At 37.9% G+C, this 20,341-nt stretch overlaps 1 protein-coding gene and 1 long non-coding RNA gene across 2 annotated transcripts; both read left to right on the forward strand.

Annotated features, from left to right (window-relative positions):
- The first annotated feature begins 10,088 nt into the window (after positions 1–10,088).
- Positions 10,089–11,206, forward strand: LOC145229820 (uncharacterized). Its single transcript, XR_013860488.1, has 2 exons — positions 10,089–10,207; positions 11,051–11,206. It is a non-coding gene; the product is annotated as an uncharacterized LOC145229820 (long non-coding RNA).
- A 5,576-nt stretch (positions 11,207–16,782) lies between these two features.
- LOC145227999 (relaxin receptor 1-like) lies at positions 16,783–19,553 on the forward strand. The gene is made up of 9 exons (XM_080092965.1): positions 16,783–16,791; positions 16,858–17,205; positions 17,703–17,834; positions 17,898–18,062; positions 18,156–18,452; positions 18,514–18,694; positions 18,757–18,934; positions 18,997–19,208; positions 19,264–19,553. The coding sequence occupies exons 1-9, from the start codon at positions 16,783–16,785 to the stop codon at positions 19,551–19,553; spliced, it is 1,812 nt and encodes a 603-aa protein (XP_079949091.1).
- Positions 19,554–20,341: the final 788 nt, after the last annotated feature.

The raw sequence follows: 20,341 nt of genomic DNA on the forward strand, positions 1-20,341 counted from the left end.
GTTTCAGTAAAACTGTTAACAAAAAAAAATTAAACATGGTAAATGGAAAACCATCTGCTGCATATTTCAAAAGTGTGTCACTTTTGATATGGATCACTTCAATTTCATTGTTTTCATTGCTTCATTTTGCAAGTTACAACCAGAAAGCAATGCCCGATCAGTACATGGGCCCAGTTGGAACATTTTACAGATGGTTGGCTTACGAACATCCGTGGGGCACAAGAGTTGGTTATCATGTACTGATGGTCACTCATGTCCTTGAGGGTTTTTACACTCTACATCTCACAAACCGATACGGAATAACGGACACAGTAGCCAAGATAAAGTGGTTTCTGCAAACCCTAGTTTGTGGGTTTTCGTCTTGGATGTTGTTGAAAAAAAAGTTTAAAAAACGAGCAGAGTAAACTTAACCACCAATGAAGTATGGTTCAGTATTTGTATGTAAATCATGTTTCAGATTTTTGTGATTACTTGATCATAATTACTAGACCCACCACACCTGCATTATATTGTTAATTACTTCCGTGACAAATTTCCTGCCTCGTTGGGTTATTGTTTAGTTTTAAGTTTACTCTTGAGTACATTGTCGACTTAGTAATAGAAAACTTATGTACTATAGCATGTCAATGGTAAAAAATGAAAAAAACACCTTTATTTTGGTAAATATTGTATATATTTCATGTCTACAATTTATATTAATGTTCTTGGTTACAATTTACTACTTTTGGTTTTTTTTTAATGCTACAAAAAGTGAGTCAAATGTTTTCATGCACTTTCTCTATTTCTTTATTAATTAGTGTGTTGAAATCAATATAACAGCACTTAATTTTTTATCGATTTAAAGGTTTTAATTTTTTTTGCTCTGACAAAACATAAAAAATTTTAAATTGAAAATGTTGATACCCAGTTGTACTACAACTTTTGCAGTTCCATTTCATAATTGCGATTATTATGCAGTATTTGGTATTAACGTTTATGTGGTACAATATGTACATATATATTCAGTTCAATTTGTTAGTGTATAAATTTGTGTAAAGCAATAGCGTGGACATGTATAATTATAATACACTAACTGACCTACATAAATCATGCATTCATTAATATGTTTGAGCACCATTATACTGCTTAATACACGTTTTAATTAATCCTATCTGCTGCAATGAAACCTATTTGCTCCAAACAGATAGTGACAATTCTATGTTATTTAGGTTTCAAGAAAGCCTTAAAAAAATTTAAGCATGGTTAACGGTAAATCATCTGTTGCATATTTTAAAAGTGTGTCACTTTGGATATGGATTGGATCAATTTGTTTGTTTGCATTGCTTCATTTCGCAAGTTACAACCAGAAAGCAATGCCAGATCAGTACATGGGCCCTGTCGGAACATTTTACAGATGGTTGGCTTATGAACATCCTTGGGGCACAAGAATTGTTTACCAAGTGGTGCTCGTTATTCATTTGATCGGGGCATTGTACACTCTACATCTGACAAACCGATATGGAATAACGGACACAGTCGCCAAAATGAAGTGGTTTCTGCAGAGTCTTGTTTGTGGATTTTCTTCTTGGACAATGTTGAAGAAACACTTTGAAAAACGAGCAGAGTAAAGTAACTACAAACTTTGGTTTAGTTTGTGTATGTATATGTTGTTGGTCGCTATTTACTAACTTTGTTTTTTCAAATGCCATTAAAGTGATTTAGATGTGTTTGTGCACTTTCTCTATTAATTGGTGTGTTGAAATCCATTTAACAGCACTTAATTTTTAGATCAACTTTCTAAAAGTTTTTACATTTTTTACCCATATATTTTGAATGCTCACATATCTTTTTATATTAAAATATTTTAACTTGAAAATGTTCCCCAGTTGTACAACAACTTTTCTGTTTCATTTCTTTATTGTTATTATTATGAAGTACTTAGTATTAACATTTGTTTTCACTATATTCAATTTAATGGTGTATAACTTTGTTGTAAAGCAACAACAAGGTATGATTATAATACTTGCAATATATATATACTAACTGACAAACATGCAACATGCTTTTCATTAATATTTTTCATTTTTAGGAACACTATATAAGAACTTGAAAAGTAATTTGATCATAAACATTACTGCCAAGATAGTGGTGTATATAGAATACATCGTTCAGACGTTTCGACAATCTCTGTTGTCATCATCAGTATTCTATATACACCAGTACTCTGGCAGTAATGTTTATGATCAAATTTTTCATTTTACCGCTTATTAAACAGTGAAGCAATAAATTTAGTTTTTTGAAAAACGATTTTAATCAATAAAGCATGTCGCTTCTTGCAACTATATATGTGAGTGGTACTAAACGTTTATCACAATATAACTTTTTACTTCTGTATTCAGGTCTTTGTAAATTAATTTTGTAAATTAATTTGTAAATTAATCATAAAAATGTGTTAAATTGAGAAAAATCAGAGATGACAAAACTGGAATCAGCAACATTTTTCAAGTCTCCACATATTTTGTGGATGTTTCTGGTTCTTGCAGGAATGTTTTTATGTCATTGCGGTTGTTACAGACCTCAATCTGTCCCGGACAAACACATGGGGCCTGTTGGTGCTCTCTATCGGTTACTTGCCTACACCTACCCCTCAGCTATACAGGTTATATATCACTGTGCACTTCTGATACATTTTGCAGAGGCTCTTTACTCCATACACCTCACTTCAAAGTACGGCATTACTGACAAATCAATCAGATTTAAATGGTTCGTTCAAACTTTGCTCTTTGGAGTTTTCTCATTAACTTTGATGGAAAACCAATCAACAAAAGACCAGTAAATACCATGAAGCCAATGACTTACCAACTTTTACCAAATTACTAAGTAAAGTGATTTTTTACTTGATTTACTTTTGTTGATGAAATCGCAAATTTTGTAGCAACTTGTCCTTTATTGAAAGTGACTATCGCAAATTTTACTTTGGTTTAGTTTTTCCACATTTTGCAAACTTTTTGTTGCACAACAGCTCTTACATTGTCTTTTTGCATTTATGATTGCTTAAAGACCAGTATGACATTATGTCATATTATTTTGTTTGTTGTTTAAACGTATATTGTTTCTACACATTTGAATATTGCATGTTTTTTGGTTGTTTTGCCCCAAAGCAGTAAATTATATGTTGTATGTCAAAAGCATATGTCATTAATTTATGTAATGCATGTGTTTGTTTTTTTGCCCAAAGCAGTAAATTATATGTTGTGCATAACTTGTCTGCAATAAAATCTTAACCCGACCGATTTAGCTGCAGTGCGTCCAACCACGAGGTTGACACAATGATATTTTCAACTAGCAACGCACTGAACTTGCCTTAATGGGTTTGAAACCAAAACTGGACGTCGCCAAAATGTCCTAATCTTTAAAGAATTTTCAGTCAACAGAATCTTGGGCCCATCGTTGATTAAACGTTGTGCAGCTATTTTCTTGTGGTGATTGGTGCAGTGCAATTGTGTCGCTATGTTTTCTTACACCAAGCGAAACTCTATTCTAACATAACTGAAAAGTGTCGGCGGAAATATTTAACTAAAAGTTTGTTAACACAGCAACTGTATTTGACTGAAACACATTTTACACAATTACATCAAACTAACACAAATTGTCGCCAAGATGGCCGAGCGCACCGCTTTGTGTTCAGAAGGTCTTGGGTTCTAATCCTATCTCGGTCACTTGTGTTTCTCTGAGCAATAAACTTGAGCGGCATTGCTCCAACCCAGTAGTTCCCGATGGGTTGAACTAAATTGAAGTCACCAACTGCCTAAGTCGAAAACATCAAATAAAAAAATGATCAACGGACTTGCAATAAAACAGGCGGCTCTACGGCGGACTCAGCGTGTGCATTCAGGCGTTGCCCGCCGACCAAGGTTAAAAATAAACAAACAAAACCAGTGGATTTTCCTGGCTCAGACCATGGAACTGGACTCTTCAAGCGGTTGCCATGGTGATACGATGCTGTTCTGTAATCAGGGTCAGTCGGTTTCAAATTAAATTTTCTTTTGGGGCCAGCGCTGTGAGCGGATTCAATCCATGTTGTCGAGATAAAATTGATTCATTGAGGTCACTTCTATCCTTAAATTTTAACCTTGATTAACCTAAAACGACAAAATCCTGCTGTCAACTACACGTCAATTTGGACAAAATTATTTTGCCAATGGATGAGCTTAGATTGAGTTTTGCGCGGCACAACAGACTTTTTCGCATTAATTTACACCTAAATAATCATTACTGTGATGTGAAATATGTTTGCAGAAACGCTCCGACGGCCCCCATAAAATCGCTTGCAAACCTCTGTATTGAAACCGCTAAGTTACACGGACATGTCAAGTTTATAGAAAATACTGAACAGGCGTTTCGTCCACCAGATTGCATATTAACAAATTTGTCGTTCAACTGGTGTAATGCTAAACAAAATACTAGTTGTTGTTTTTAAGAACTTGTATTTCGCTAACGTTTCGCCCACCAGATCGGTAGGGCTTCATCAGAGCAATGAACGATATAGTGCAAGAACAACAGGCGAAAATGCACAAGCGCAGCGGAGAAAGCGCAGAACACTGAATGCGACTAGTACAGTGCACGATAAACAAAGGAGAAAGGAACTAAATGCAAACATGTCACAAGTCACAACGCAACGAAAACACCGCTCGATAACGAATGATCTCTAATCTACATGGATATGGTTGGGTATAAAAGTAATAAAAAGGGTTGCACAGTCGAAACAAACTCTGGTGATGTTGTGGCTCGATTTCGATGGTAAAAACCGCTTCACGGTTTATGCAAAGTCTGCAATTTACAAGAGGATCATGCCATGCTGGGCCACTCGAGTGCGCCCCTGAGCTAAAACACTGCGCCTAAGCCAAGCAGTTTTTAGATTGCTGGTTTCCAACCTTGTAGGCCAGGGCTACTCAATTAGTGTTGTGAAAGGTCCAGATGGAAAAGGAACAAATGCCAAAGGTCCGGACACATCTGTAAGTAATGCAACATGTCTTAGCCAACTTTGGTTAAGGGTAATGCGGAAAATCGTGATACAAAATTAACACATTTCTTAAGCCAAATGTTTCTGTCATCAAAACAAACGCTTGAATTGGGCACTGACCATAAATTAAGTTTTGGCACGACGACATACAAAACAGTTTATCTAGTTTTGCTGGATTACTTCCTAATCTAAGGTATAGTAATTCTAAATTCAGTTATTGCGTCATAGATACAATTATGCGCAAACAATCGCCGTTTCGTTAATAGTCTATTGGAGTTTGGAAATACTTCATGCTCCTAGCAGTACTCCGAGAATCGCTATGCGGACTCGCGTTAACTGTCGCTACATAGCAACGATCATGAACTTAACACACAATATAGCGAATGTGGCCGCAATCAAAAGACCGTCGGGGTCCAAATCCAACGCCCCAAAGGGCCGGATTTGGGCCGCGGGCCGCCATTTGAGTAGCCCTGTTGTAGGCTGAAAGCAACGGGGCCATTTTATAAAAACATTTGTGCTATGCAAACCACCACTAAAATACTTGCACTTTTCTTTTCTTGGCAACGACTGGTTTGTGGAGCAGAAAAGGATGAAACTTGAAACGTTTGTTTGTGGAGCAGAAAATGATTGTGATTCGCGCGAATTTGCGAACTAAACTCCCTCGCATTGTTAGTTGGGGCATGAACAAAGGAAAAAAGCATTGAACCTGTAAAAACGAAATTGTGCTTCAAAAAACCTATTTGTGACGTCACAAGTGTTCGTTTTGCGCAACAAAAAATCGTGCTTCAAATGATTTAACCGGTTCAAAATTGAGAACATGTTCCAAATAAGACAAAAAGCTGTTAAAATTGTCTCCATTTAATTCTAGAAAAAAATTTATGATTTCTGTTTAAATTGTAAAGTCTTGGTTGTATTTTATTATATTTTGCATCCGTTTTATTTTAATGTTCTATTATTAACACATGCGTTTAAATAAAATCAATAATAAAATGGATTTGGAATTTTCGTTGCGCGATAACTGCTGAGCAAACGTCAAATAATATCACCAATAGCGGGATTTCTGGGAATTTATTGTTGTGATCAATGTCAGTTCGAGCTGAAAAATTTTTGCTGCAATCAACAATTGGTTTGCAAACTGTGTTTTGAGTTTAATCTAGTTGCCTACCACAAAAACTTACAAAACTATTTTTTGCTTTAAAAAGTATTAGCCATCACTTCTGTGGCATTTGGCGTAAATATTTTGTGCGCAGAAATTAATTTGCGTATTAATTTCGCCCGAGAATGTAAACAGCGGAACAAATATTGGAAACAGTTTGATTTTTCGTAACAGGAAGTCTTGCTGACGTGCGGGGCTTGGGAAGTGACAATCATCTGCCTGGTTTGCTGAAAGCGGAAAATACGTTTGGAAACAATTGTGACCGCAGCATGGGCGCCGTCAGAAAATTTTGCAAGAGGGGGCAAATTTTGGCACATACTTTACGGCATCAAGAATTTGCTACATATGAAGGCATAAATCGTGTACTTCACAATTGAGTTGCCTAAAAGTTAAAACATTAAACGATGTCACAAACCCCCGCGCTGCCACTTTAATTAGGTTTGCTGCAAAATATGTTAAATTGGGGTACACTGAAATTCCAAGGGGGGTCAAGTGCCCCCTCTTGCCCTTACGTGCCGGCGCCCATGGACCGCAGACGTAGAAATTCAGTATTTCGGGTTAATTAAACAAACTGGTTAATCCTTTTTTACCTCTTTCAGATAATTCACAGTTTAGAAAGTTTAGAAATTTAGTTGTTTATTGAGAAAACTTCGCCTAAAAGATTTAGGAAGAATGATGCACCACTTCGTGAAAAGGTAATCAAATTATCTTACATATAAAGTATATTATGATATCACGCTCAGGAAAGACGCAGGTTCAAGTTTGTCACTCATGTATTTCTTTACAACGCCGCTGTTGTGTTTCTTCAGAAATCTCATCATGATGATTTTCGCTGCAACCTTGATTTGGTTCATTGCACCGGCTCTATGCCAAGCAGGGGGTAAGTTTGAATGTTAGATTATTAAACAACAAACTAACGCTTTTTGTAAAGCTACGTTTGTTTAGTGACATAAATTAAATTATTTTACTTAAAGGTTTTAATACTTTTTAATTTCGCTGTGATTTTAAATTGTTGAATTGTAGGGCATTGGTCAACTGTTACTTTGACGCAAATATAAAACGACCAACAATTATATGTTTGTGATTGTTGATTGCAGATTTTACTTGCGATGATGGGAGAACGATTGACTCACGGTACTTTTGCGATTGTTATCCTCACTGCAGAGACAGAAGCGACGAGAAACGGGCCACATTTCCCACCTACCCTGCTAACCCATCATCGAGCTATATCAGGTGGACTTTGTCGTTTATCAAATGACGTTTATGGTGATTATTTACTCTACTTGTCGCTTTAAGTGCTTGACAGTGAAGAAATAATCACTAAACAAATTTTTATAAAAACGTGGTTGTTGTTGTAATCCAGCATCTGGCTTCGAAATTCTACAGCATGCTTAAACCGTGAAATATAGCAGCAGTGTTTGCGCGACGCGTGTAAACTTGCAAAAAAACTAGCAACATTTTTCTTCATTCCAGTCTTATCTATTTTACGCATTGTAATAATTTATCGTTTTTTACTTCATGAAGAAAATTTTTTTTATTAACCCGATAGTACAAAACTTTTGGTCGTTTACCCTGGGAAATACACTAATGGGGGTGGGTAATTACCAGCAACAACACGCAGCCAAACTTCAGAATGTTGGTTGTTGATCACACTTTAATTTGTGTTTATAACAATCAAAATATAATGATTTTACTTTCACAGCTGCGACAACACACTTGATTACTATTCAAGAAACAAAATGTGTGCGCTACGGAAGCAGGAATATTGCAAGGGTGACATCACTTGTCGGGATAAAACTCCTTGTGACGGCGGTTGCCCCTCCCACTTTCGCTGTCCGGATTCGACTTGTTTGAAGCGTTCAACTGTATGTGATGGCGATCCCTGTAATGACTGTCCTGCCTTTCAACATTGGAGTAACGGTTACGGTTTCAAATGTGTCAAGAACAACCGGACGTGCTTACTTCCGCAAATGTTCGTGTGGGACGGCGTACAAGATTGCGATAATGGCTCTGACTTATGCTACACGCCCGAAAATGGCGATGTGAGGTATGTATATGTTTTTAGGTCGATTGTGCTTCATACATCAGCTGAGTTTTAAATACTATTGTGGCGTCCAATTTATTGGTTTTCCTTCGAAAAATGGAATAACGTCTAGCCACGAAAAACCCTAGGTTTAGACGCGTTCGAGCACTGCTGTGTAAGATATTGCCAAGGTCACTGCGCAGCACAAACTTTAAGACAAGTTGACATACGACAGCTGGAGAAGAACTCCTCACAACAGCACGTGACCTGCAAAAGGACCAGTCACGTGGTCGAACCCCCCTGTCCAATTATCATCGCCCTAACGGCCCTAACGGTTATCTTTAGTTGTTTACACCTGAAATTGTAGCTGAAATGCTGCGAAAGGTCACGACAGGATAGGAGTTAAAAAGATGTAGTGAGCGCAAAGTGTGCCGGGGAATAAATTTATAAGAGGCAATCAAACAGTTAAAATGGTAAACGTGAACGTGACAAAAAGATGTGACGAGGGATTAATGTCATAAACATTAAAAACACACCGTGAAATTAAGATAAACCCGTTTTCGGCAAATAAGCACTCATACAGAAAACAACTTATGATAAACTAACCTAGTAAATTAAAGGCAATATAAGGACTGCGAGACACAGGGTGACAATAAAATGTGGAAAATGTGATAACGTAGAGACACAAAAGTTTTGGTAACCATAATGCAAGCGTACACACATTGGTTATGGCTAAAAAGGAAACTTGCAATTATTAGATTTTTGTCGTTCAACGTTTTCAAGGCAACAAGTAAAAAATCATTTTACGCGTTTTTGGGTCAACTTGTTGTGATGTGATAAGTTTAATAATGTCCTTTATTTCGTTTTCAGGGACGTCCGTCGTTCCTCCAAAGCCTCGTTCAACAATCAATTGTGCTTCCAGTGCAAAAACGACTCCATGATCGTTTCAAGATCAAGTGTGTGTAATGACGTCATCGATTGTCCTGATATGAGCGACGAATGTAATTGTACTGGGAAAGTCCCCGAAATGTGTGACAAATCAAAACGTTATCGTCGGTAGGTTTACTTGATTTTTTTGTGAATAAACGATTGTTCCAACAAAGTTAGTATTTTTTACAAACGTATCTGCAACCATTTGCTATACATTGCTTTAACAGCTTGACGGTTTGAAACGCGATCTGCAATATGGCCAAATCTCAATAATGGTTAAGAGTGGACAAACTGACACCAGTGTAACATCGGGATTCATGTTAAATTATGAAAACATTTACTCAGTACTCTTATGTACAGATGTTACCAAATGTGCTGCTTTTAATTGTCAACGCGCGGGGCAACGGCGCCTACTCTAGAAACTATTGTTTTTGTTGCAACTAGCGTAACTATTTTAAACCCAGCTCAGCGGGACGATGCGATTGTTTCGACATTCATGGAGTTTGTCGCAATATAATCGATCCAACCAACGCTTCCTGTCCAAAAACAAAAGATGAGGTCTGCAAATCATATGCGCCCTGTGATGGAAATTCCCCGTGCGAACATCTCTGCCCCTCCCACTTCTGGTGTTCGGAATCGGTTTGCTGGGAGCGTCCATCGGTGTGTGATGGCGATCCATGCAACAACTGCCCTGAGCTGCCCCGACCGAACGGACATGGCTTCAAGTGCATCAGAAACGGTAAAACTTGCACGTTGCCCCAGCAGTTGCTGTGGGACGCCATACAAGACTGCGACGATTCCGCTGATCTCTGCTTCACATCGGTTGATGAAATGATGAAGTCGGAATTTAGGTATGTTAGAACGCTCACAACGCCCGAAATTTCAACCGTAGTTTTCAAATTGAATATTTCCCCTGCAGAGACATCCGCCGCTTGCCGTCTGTCACCTTTAATCACTCTTTGTGCTTCCAATGCATAAATGATCCCATGATGATTTCAAGGTCAAGTGTGTGCAATGACGTCATCGATTGTCCTGATATGAGTGATGAGTGTCTTTGTGAGACAAAACAACCAACAGGTTGCGGAACGTTTTCAATGTAGGTTGAAACGAGTATTTTTAGGAACTAGTCCGTCTATTAATGACTAATATCGTCGCTTTATCTTTCCTTACCTTGCTACCACTTTGGTCAACTTAAATTTAACCAAAATAAAACCCATAAACACATTATTTTTGCATATATTTGCGTTGACATATATTATTTACACGATAACATAATGGATTACAGGGGTGTCAAACTCAAACAACTTTGGGGGCCAAATACAAACTTTTAAGTAAGTCGAGGGCCGCACTTGGCAAACATTTGTTACAGTGTGACATGACAACAACCAAAATGCACAATTCAAGAGTAAAATGTTCAGTAATACTATTGAGTAGATCGAAAAACAAATTAGTATTGTAATAAATAACAAACAGATATACATTGTAGCAGAGTGTATCAACTGTGCTTTGAGTAAAAACAATGGCATACAATGACGCAACAATCGCAATTGCTTATTCTAAGGATGGGTACTTTTGATCATCCTCAAAACGTTGCATACATACCACTAAGAATGATTGAATTGTGTCATGTGAACTCACTGGTCTGACAGGGTATTCCGCCTAAACAAAACACATAACTTCCTAAAGTTACTTCGCTGGCCGCATGTTTGACACTCCTAGTGTATTCAATAAAAACGGTTTTGCTTACACGAAACCTGACCATTACGAGTGCACAGAGCGACCTGCGTAAACCCGAGCAGCTGGAAACGCAGGAAACGCTCGATGACCAAACGCGCATTTAGAAAGTAAACGCTTAAATTGTTCATGCGTCAACCCAGTAATCCGCAAATTCGATTCTACCATAGTTACACAATGTAAGTGGTGGTGTGATTGTTTACAGTGGGAATGTGAGTGCCGAGATCGACTGTTCCACAACCAACAATATTACGGAGGACGGGTGGGAATGTGGATTTGTGAGTCAAATTTTAATTATGTGTTAATTGAATTTACTTGTTTAACGTTGTTGGATAAATGTGTAAGAGGGGTAATTAAAATTAAAGCGAAAAAAGTACTGTATTGTTTTTCACAAACATTTTTCGGCAATTTTATTGGCTAATTTGCGGATTTTTGTGTGCACTCTTTCCTAAGGATTTATATCGTTTCCATGAAGCACCAATTCAATTTTCAAAAACTTGCTTGCGTCCAGTTTTTTTTTAAGGTTTGGTTTGGGTGACCGCTAAGTAGTTTTAAGAGACCGCATGTGTTTCATTTAAATGCCAAAAAATAGCCATGTTTGTTTTTTTGGGAAATTTTGGAAAACGCTGGAGAAAAGACCAAAACAGCCCCCCAAAACACCTTAAAAAAACACTGCTTGCGTCATATGTGTCATGAGCGCGTAGCGTTAAGTAATATAGTATTATATTATAACTAGGGCGATTATTTTTTGACCAAGAAAAAATTAATTTGACCTACAAATTGAAAAATTAAAATTTTGACCTATGAAGAATTCAAGCAGTTAAATTACACATTATTGTACGAAAAGTTGAAATATGAAGGCTAATCTAACTAAAGCGAAAGAATGTACAAAAGTCTAACAGTAGGGCAAAAATCTGAACATAGACATAACCCAGTGGTGGCCAAACTACGGCCCGCGGGCCGCATCCGGCCCACGGTCCTGTTTCATCCGGCCCGCCAAACACCTTGCCTGGTTTTTTTCCAAGCACCATATTTACCACTGTGAACAAGCTGTGCAACAGCGCTGGCTGCTACTAGCAGTAGCTTGTGGCAAGCGTTGTTATTTTTAGAATAAATACCCTTGCAGCGTTATTTTTAAAACAGTCTGTCAACCATGACGTAAGTAGCTAACATAGCTGTATGTGCTCGTTTTCACATCCTGGCCTACTTATTGTTATTGTTATTCTACTACAATAATACATATTTTAATAAAGATGGCAACCAGTTACGACAAATTTTACGTAAATCTTAATTAATCCGGCCCTCCAGTGGCAAGATAGTTGCAAATTTTGCCCTCTGGTAAAAAAGTTTGGCCACCCCTGACCTAACCTATTCTAAAAAGGGAAATGAGCTAATTAAAAATCACTGCCAAAAAACTTTAGCTAAGACACAACAAAAATTGTTTAATACATTTGTCTCAACGAAAGATACAAAAAGTATCTAAAGCAAAACCGAAGCAAGAGCTGCACCTAACCTGCAGCTGCCGTAAAATGACTTGGGACCTACCAAAGAATTTACACGTTTTGAGGTGTGTTGAGCATCACACCATATCGACCTGATTATTTCACTTAAATGTTTTCGATTAACAATAAGTAGGCAATGGGCCAATTACAACAGTAAAAAGCGGGCTAAATAATGTAAAATGAAAAGTTCACTGACAGTTCAACCTCTACAACAGTGGTCTTCAAGGTAGACCGGTCGTCAACCTGTGGGTCGCGACCCCAAGTTGGGTCGCCTAAACTTTTCTGGGGTCGCTATAAATTCAATTTACTGGCGTTTAAATTTAGTACCTAAAAAATTCATACGTTTACGTTCTAGTTCGCAATGTTTCTCATGTTTTGCAGTACAGCTTGGTACCTCGTGTCACAATCTAATCATTGTGATGCAATACCGGTAATCAAAAACCGAACAGTTGCGACCCAAATCTATAGAAAACACAAGTTGTCTAACCCATTGTTACGCGATAGAGCCCTATGAATGATATATTGTGTCAATAATAACACATGTGGTACAGGAAAAAATGCATAAATTAACTGATTTCTACAAACTGGTGGGCTTTAACGCAAATTAGACTTGCAAAATTAGATGAAACTTTTGGGTTTTAACATTTAAGCGTAATAATACACGCTGAATGACGTGAATGCTAATATTTAAAGTCTACTTGAAAATTAGGCTGGCATATTTACATGAAAACAGGCATTACTCGGCATTACTTAAAACAGTTTTCTCCCCATCGGAAAAAAAAACGGGACCACATGTAAATCCTGATTTCAATTTCTTTCAAATTGGGGTCGCTTGTAAAAAAGGTTGAAGACCACTGTTTTACAACACACGACAAATGCAACATTTGTGACCTATTTTTGACCGAGACAAGTCAAAAAAAATCGCTCATATTATAACTAATACGATATTTTCCTGACATGTGCAAAAAACAAAACTGACTTTGCGATATTTTGTTTAACTAACGCGATATCTTGTTTTGCATGTGTCCACAAACTGTACGTGTGAACAACCAACAATAGCGGGTAAGTTATTACTATCCATAGAACGAAGCAAACCTGACATGTGTGATATTTTGTTTAATTAACGCGATATCTTATTTTGCATGTATCCACAAACTGTACGTGTGAACAACCAACAATAGCCGGTAAGTTATTACTATCCATAGAACGAAGCAAACCTGACATGTGTGATATTTTGTTTTGTTGCACTAAAATTCTGAGAAAGTTGCACTTAATTTTAACAAAAGTTGCAGTAAAAAGTTGCATTTATGCACGAATTTTTTTAATATTATTAGGGTATGAGATGCTCGAAAAGTTCCGTCGTATAACCCAACAGTTTAAGATTTTCAGGGTGTCAGCTTGTTCCGTTTCTTTCTTCACTATTCATTCGATCATGCGTACATTTTTATGTTCTTTAGGTTTTAAACCTGCATGACAGCGTTTCGTTGTCAGCTCCTGCTGAGCTGTCAAATTTGGTACTTTCCCATTTCACTGACGCCCAGGCGAGTCTGCCGAAAATTACATTTTTTGCTGGTACGCAGCAAGAAAATAACGCAATGCAGAAATAATTTTCCGCAAAAAGCCAACCAGCAAAGCGATAACCCACCCCTCCCCTTCCCCCAAAACAAGTCATATACCACACCCCAAACCCCTAGGTCTGCAAACTTCATCCAAGACATTGCAGCAAATCTCAGTGTTGGCGACTTTAACAAAATCAATAGCCTGAAAAAGGTGACTAAGTGAAAATGTAATTTTTGGCTGTCCCGCCTGGGCGTCCGTGAAATGGGAAAGGACCTCAAATTTAAACGACAGTGAATTAAATTGGCTGGGTTGGTTGACCTTCTAGCTTGCAAGCCAACTGTTGCGTCGAAGATAACATTGAGATGCAGCTAATCCATCACGTAGCTCTTTGTTATGCAAATCAAAGAGAATAGAACTAGAGATGTACCGCATATTCGATTTGCCGGATTTATTCGGCCGAATCGGTCACTTTTGCAAAGATTCGGTTTCAAATTATTCGGCCGAAACCGAATATTTTACGATAACAATTTTAAAGCGTTAAACGTATCTTTTCTGCAAATTAAGGTACCACGGAATCTTTTGAAAGCCCAAACATAACAAAATCGCGTCAATTTTTATCTTTTTCAACACATTATCGTTTTTCCCACTGTAATCAAAAAAAAATAGCAATTCATTGGCAGGTTGCCAATCATGCTTAAGGCAATTTTAAACCCCACAGAACTGAAATAAGGACGAAACACAACTATTCTGTACTAATTGCCTGGTAGATAAACATTTTTTCATGTCAAACGCGTAGGGTACGACCTCGCGTGACGTCATAAATTATTCGGTTGATTTGGCCGAATCGAAATTTGGCCGATTCGGTACATCACTAAATAGAACCTAGAAATACTAGAAATAGTTTTATAGCATGTTTATTAAATCAATTCTTTACATTTTCCGCAATACTTGATAAAAGTTGCATGAAAAATAGAAAAAAGTTGGAAAAAGTTGCAACATAAAATTCCTACAAACCGCTTATAACAGCATACTAGATAAATTCTGAGTATTTAGGAAGCTGCCGGAAGCTGTAAAAAAAGTTGCAGGATTTGCCCTAGTTATTACTATCCATAGAACGAAACATACCTGACATGTTTGATATTTTGTTTAACTAACGCGATATCTTGTTTTGCATGTGTCTGCAAACTGTACGTGTGGACAACCAACAATAGGGGGTAAGTTATTACTATCCATAGAACGAAGCAAACCTGACATGTGTGATATTTTGTTTTGTTGCACTAAAATTCTGAGAAAGTTGCACTTAATTTTAACAAAAGTTGCATGTATGCACAATTTTTTTTAAATATTATTAGGGTATGAGATGCTCGAAAGGTTCCGTCGTATAACTCAACAGTTTAAGATTTTCAGGGTGTCTGCTTGTTCCGTTTCTTTCTTCGCTATTCAATCGATCATGCGTACATTTTTATGTTCTTTAGGTTTTAAACCTACATGACAGCGTTTCGTTCTCAGCTCCTGCTGAGCTGTCAAACTTGGTACTTTCCCATTTCACTGACGCCCAGGCGAGACCGCCGAAAATTACATTTTTTGCTGGTACGCAGTAAGAAAATAACGCAATGCAGAAATAATTTTCCGCAAAAAGTCAACCAGCAAAGCGATAACCCACCCCTCCCCTTCCCCCAAAACAAGTCAAATGCCACACCCCAAACCCCTAGGTCTGCAAACTTCATCCAAGGCATTGCAGCAAAACTCAGTGTTGGCGACTTTAACAAAATCAATAGCCTGAAAAAGGTGAATAAGTGAAAATGTAATTTTTGGCTGTCCCGCCTGGGCGTCCGTGAAATGGGAAAGGACCTCAAATTTAAACGACAGTGAATTAAATTGGCTGGGTTGGTTGACCTTCTAGCTTGCAAGCCAACTGTTGCGCCAAAGATAACATTGAGATGCAGCTAATCCATCACGTAACTCTTTGTTATGCAAATCAAAGAGAATAGAACTAGAGATGTACCGCATATTCGGTTTGCCGGATTTATTCGGCCGAATCGGTCACTTTTGCAAAGATTCGGTCTCAAATTATTGGGCCGAAACCGAATATTTTACGATAACAATTTTAAAGCGTTAAACGTATCTTTTCTGCTTAAGGTACCACGCAGATCTTTCAAAGGCCCAAACATAACGAAATCGCGTCAATTTTTATCTGTTTCAACACATTATCGTTTTTCCCAATGTAGTCAAAAAAAATAGCAATTCATTGGCAGGTTGCCAATCATGCTTGAAGCAATTTTAAACCCCACAGAACTGAAATAAGGACGAAACACAACTATTCTGTACTAATTTCCTGGTAGATAAACATTTTTTCATGTCAAACGCGTAGGGTACGACCTCGCGTGACGTCATAAATTATTCGGTTGATTCGGCCGAATCGAAATTTCGCCGATTCGGTACATCACTAAATAGAACCTAGAAATACTAGAAATAGTTTTATAGCATGTTTATTAAATCAATTCTTTACTTTTTCCGCAATACTTGATAAAAGTTGCATGAAAAATAGAAAAAAGTTGCAAGAAGTTGCAACATAAAATTCCTACAAACCGCTTATAACAGCATACTAGATAAATTCTGAGTATTTAGGAAGCTGCCGGAAGCTGTAAAAAAAGTTGCAAGATTTGCCCTAGTTATTACTATCCATAGAACGAAACAGACCTGACATGTTTGATATTTTGTTTAACTAATACGATATCTTGTTTTGCATGTGTCCACAAACTGTACGTGTGAACAACCAACAATAGGAGGTAAGTTATTACTATTCATAGAAGCAAACAGGCTTGGCATGTGTGATATTTTGTTTGACTAACGCGATATGTTGTTTTTCGTTTCTATGCAAACTGTACGTGTGAACCATTCATAAACATAATGTACGAACAATCAATTTAAGATTAGTATTGCCGTTTAGTGGCGGCCTTTCAGCAACGAGCTGTTGTGCGACGGGAAACGAGATTGTCCCAATGAAATTCGCGATGTTGATCAACGCTGGTTCAGGCACGAAGAGGGTCCTCGCCTCTGCGCGCATCGTAAACATTGCCCAACAACAAACGATCGTCTCAACATTCCTCAATCCAAAGTTTGCGATGGCGTTGTGGATTGCAAAGACGGAAGTGACGAAACCGTGGTAGAAATCCCGGGAAAGTTTCGTTCAAAAATTTGCAACGGTTTTATAGATTGCAAAGACGGAAGTGACGAATATTCGGAAACTTGCACAAAACAAGGAAGGGTGAATTGTTCCGCGTTAAATGGAGCTAAGGTATGTTAGCATCTGTGGATTATAATAACATCCCTACTCTATAAGCAGTGGTCTCAAACTTTTTCATTATTTTTTCAAGACGGTCCCGTTGTCATTGTTTCAAGGGCTCGTGGGCCTTTAGATGGAATGTGTATTTTAGCAAAACGAAAATTGATTGCAGAATTTTAAGTTACTTGTGCAAAATTACGTTTAACAATAATCCAAAAATTGTTTATGACATCACAAACAAGACAAGAAACAATGATTATGCGCGAACAATTGCTTTTTGTCACGCAATAAAGGCTATACGGAGACAGTTGATTTTCAAATGCTACTTTGATTTACACTTTTTTCTGTGGCATAAATTGACGAAAACAATTTATAGAAAAAAAAAATTTATACAAGTTCTTCAACCTTTTCGCGATCCCCGCAAAATTGCTTTACGGACCCCTAAATGACCGCGGACCCTAGTTTGAGAACCGCTGTCTGATATATAACCTATAGGTTAATGTGTTTAGGTTTCCATAAGTAAATCAGAGATCTGTGATTTTACGATAAACTGTGATGATAAAAGCGACGAAACTAACTGCACGAGTGACGGGAGGTTTTATTGCGAAAACAATCAACCTTTGTTTGTGAAGAAGGAAAAGGTTTTAAATTATTCTAAATAATTTTCTTTCATGGCAGTTTTTAACAAAATTTGCCACTATTAGATGTTCAATGGATTCGGAGACTGTTCTGACTGGAGCGACGAATGCCCAACGAAGTCAAGCAGAGCAAATGAAAACGTTTTCTCCTCGCGATACGAACTGATCGCTAACCCGGTGTTACGAACTGTTGTGTGGATAATGGCGTTCCTAGCAATCTTTGGAAACCTGGTATATTTGTAAAGCTTGGCTGAAACAAAGCACGTGGTTCTAAGCTTCGACAAACTAGGTGGTTTTTGCAAATATCTGTTTTACCCTTTTCAGGTTGTCATGGTTACTGAGATGAAACTGTTGGTGACGACAGAATCACAATCGGCCTCATTTCAAACCAACCATCTTCTTGTCTTGAATCTGTCGATTTCCGACCTGCTCATGGGAGTTTATCTCCTCATGCTCGGCGTTGCTGGTGTTCAATATTCTGGAGACTACTGTGCCAACGACCTTGTTTGGAGGTCAGGCCAGAGGTGCATTTCAATGGGCATTTTGGTTTTGCTTTCCAGCGAAACATCAGTAATTACAATGGTCCTGCTAACAGCATTTCGACTTTACGCTGTAAAAAACGTGAGTATTTTTTAATGTATGTGTGCTCTGGTGTTTGCAGCAAGCAACTTATGTTTTACAGCCGTTTAATGCGCCATATTTCCCCAAACTGAAGATTATTATCCTTTCCATCATCTTATCCTGGACATTTTCATTCACACTGGCTTTTATTCCTCTCACGTCTCAATTTCAACATTTGTTTGAAACCAAAGCGTGGATGAAAGAAAACCCGTTCTTCAAGAGTCATGTCGTTGACTTTTCAAGTGAGCAATTGCAACACATGTGTATATTTAACCGTTTTGCTCCGCTGTATGTTTTCTTGCAGGCATGGACACTTTCATGAAACGGTTTGTAAAGTTTCGACACAATTTTACCATCAACGATTCCCAGACACTCGGTGGCGCACTTCTAAGGGTACAAAATGTTTATTCTTGGGCGGATTTTGTGGATATTCTTGAAGATTATAACTACACTGAACTGTTTGACATTACAGGATATTTGGGGTATGTAGTTACAAGCAAATTAGATTATTATAGTTGTTGCTGTAACTGAATGTTATTCTCAGGTACTACAGCACCAACAGTGTTTGCATCAGTAAACTTTACGTGACACCGACCGACAAGGCTTGGCCTTTTTCACTTGCCATCATCACTCTTAACTTTGTGGCTTTTATGTTTGTTGCTGTGACGTACGTTTGGATTTACAAGAGGTCGACTGCCAGTGGCAGGCAAGTGAATGAGAGGGCCCAAAATGCGAGAGCTGAAAAACAGAACCAAGGTAAATCCCATAAGCGCAACTTAAATATTGTTCCTACTTCTTGTGTTTGTTGCAGAAATGCAAAAGAAAATCATCCGGCTGGTCTTTACTGATTTCTTCTGCTGGGTGCCAATCTCAATCATGGCTTTTCTAAACTTCGGTGGAACAACTGTACCCCCGGTGATTTACGCAGTGTCAGCAATAATCCTGCTTCCCATCAACAGCTCTCTCAACCCTCTCATTTACTCCAACGCCCCGAAAATGTTGTACGATCGAGTTCGGAAGCGTTTACATGACGTCCGACGACGTCAACAGCCACATGACAATCGACGAGTTAACGTGGCAGTTGTGGCTGAAGCCCTCTGACAATTAAACGACAAGCGACACACTTGATTGACATGTCAAGCGGCTAAACCGCACAAACCATGTATTGTGCGGCATGTACATATTTATTAAATTTTCAGTTGGTTGCGAATGTTTCGCAATTACGTGGTACTTTGATCCTTTTTGCTATTTTTAGTAAAACTGGGGATCAAATACATATTGTTTTGTGCATAACTTTGTTACAATGTGTCTGCTGGGAATTGGCATTTACCGTTGGCAACCCGGAAAATCCCGATTATTTTTCATAAAATGCCGGGATTGGAGGCAGGTGTTTACATTAAATGGGGGTACGCGTTATTTAATTTTTATAACAACCTTATTTTGAAACAATCATACAATGCAGTAAAGCAGTGGTTTTTAAACTTATTCATTATTTTTCAAAACCGTCTCTTTGCCATTATTTCGAAGGCTCGCGGTCCTTAAGCCTAAATGTGTATTTCAGAAAAACGAAAGTTGATTGCAAAATTTTAGCTAGTTATGCAAAATTGCGCATAACAATTTCGATTGTGCGCGAACAATTTTGTTAGTTTCGTAGAATAAAGGCTATTGTTTAGCAATGGAGACAGTCAATTCTCAATTCTACTTTGATTTAAACTGATTCAGAGGCACAAACTGACGCAAAATAAGATTATAGAATTACTTCAACCTTTTCGCGGTCTCCCCAAAATTGCCTCACGGACTCCCAAAGGACCGCGGACCCACTTTGAGAACCGCTGCAGTAAAGCATACCTCGACAAAGTTTGGCGCAGTAAACTGAAGAGATGTTAAAA

Source organism: Phallusia mammillata, chromosome 5 (assembly GCF_965637545.1).
Source record: "Phallusia mammillata chromosome 5, kaPhaMamm4.hap1.1, whole genome shotgun sequence".
Classification (NCBI taxonomy): domain Eukaryota; kingdom Metazoa; phylum Chordata; class Ascidiacea; order Phlebobranchia; family Ascidiidae; genus Phallusia; species Phallusia mammillata.

What these genes read in the sequence shown, in the direction of transcription:
- LOC145227999 (XM_080092965.1), top strand. An exon ending in TCATGTCGTTGACTTTTCAA is followed by an intron (nt 18,695 to 18,756) that starts GTGAGCAATTGC and finishes GTTTTCTTGCAG; the next exon opens with GCATGGACACTTTCATGAAA. An exon ending in AGCTGAAAAACAGAACCAAG is followed by an intron (nt 19,209 to 19,263) that starts GTAAATCCCATA and finishes TGTTTGTTGCAG; the next exon opens with AAATGCAAAAGAAAATCATC.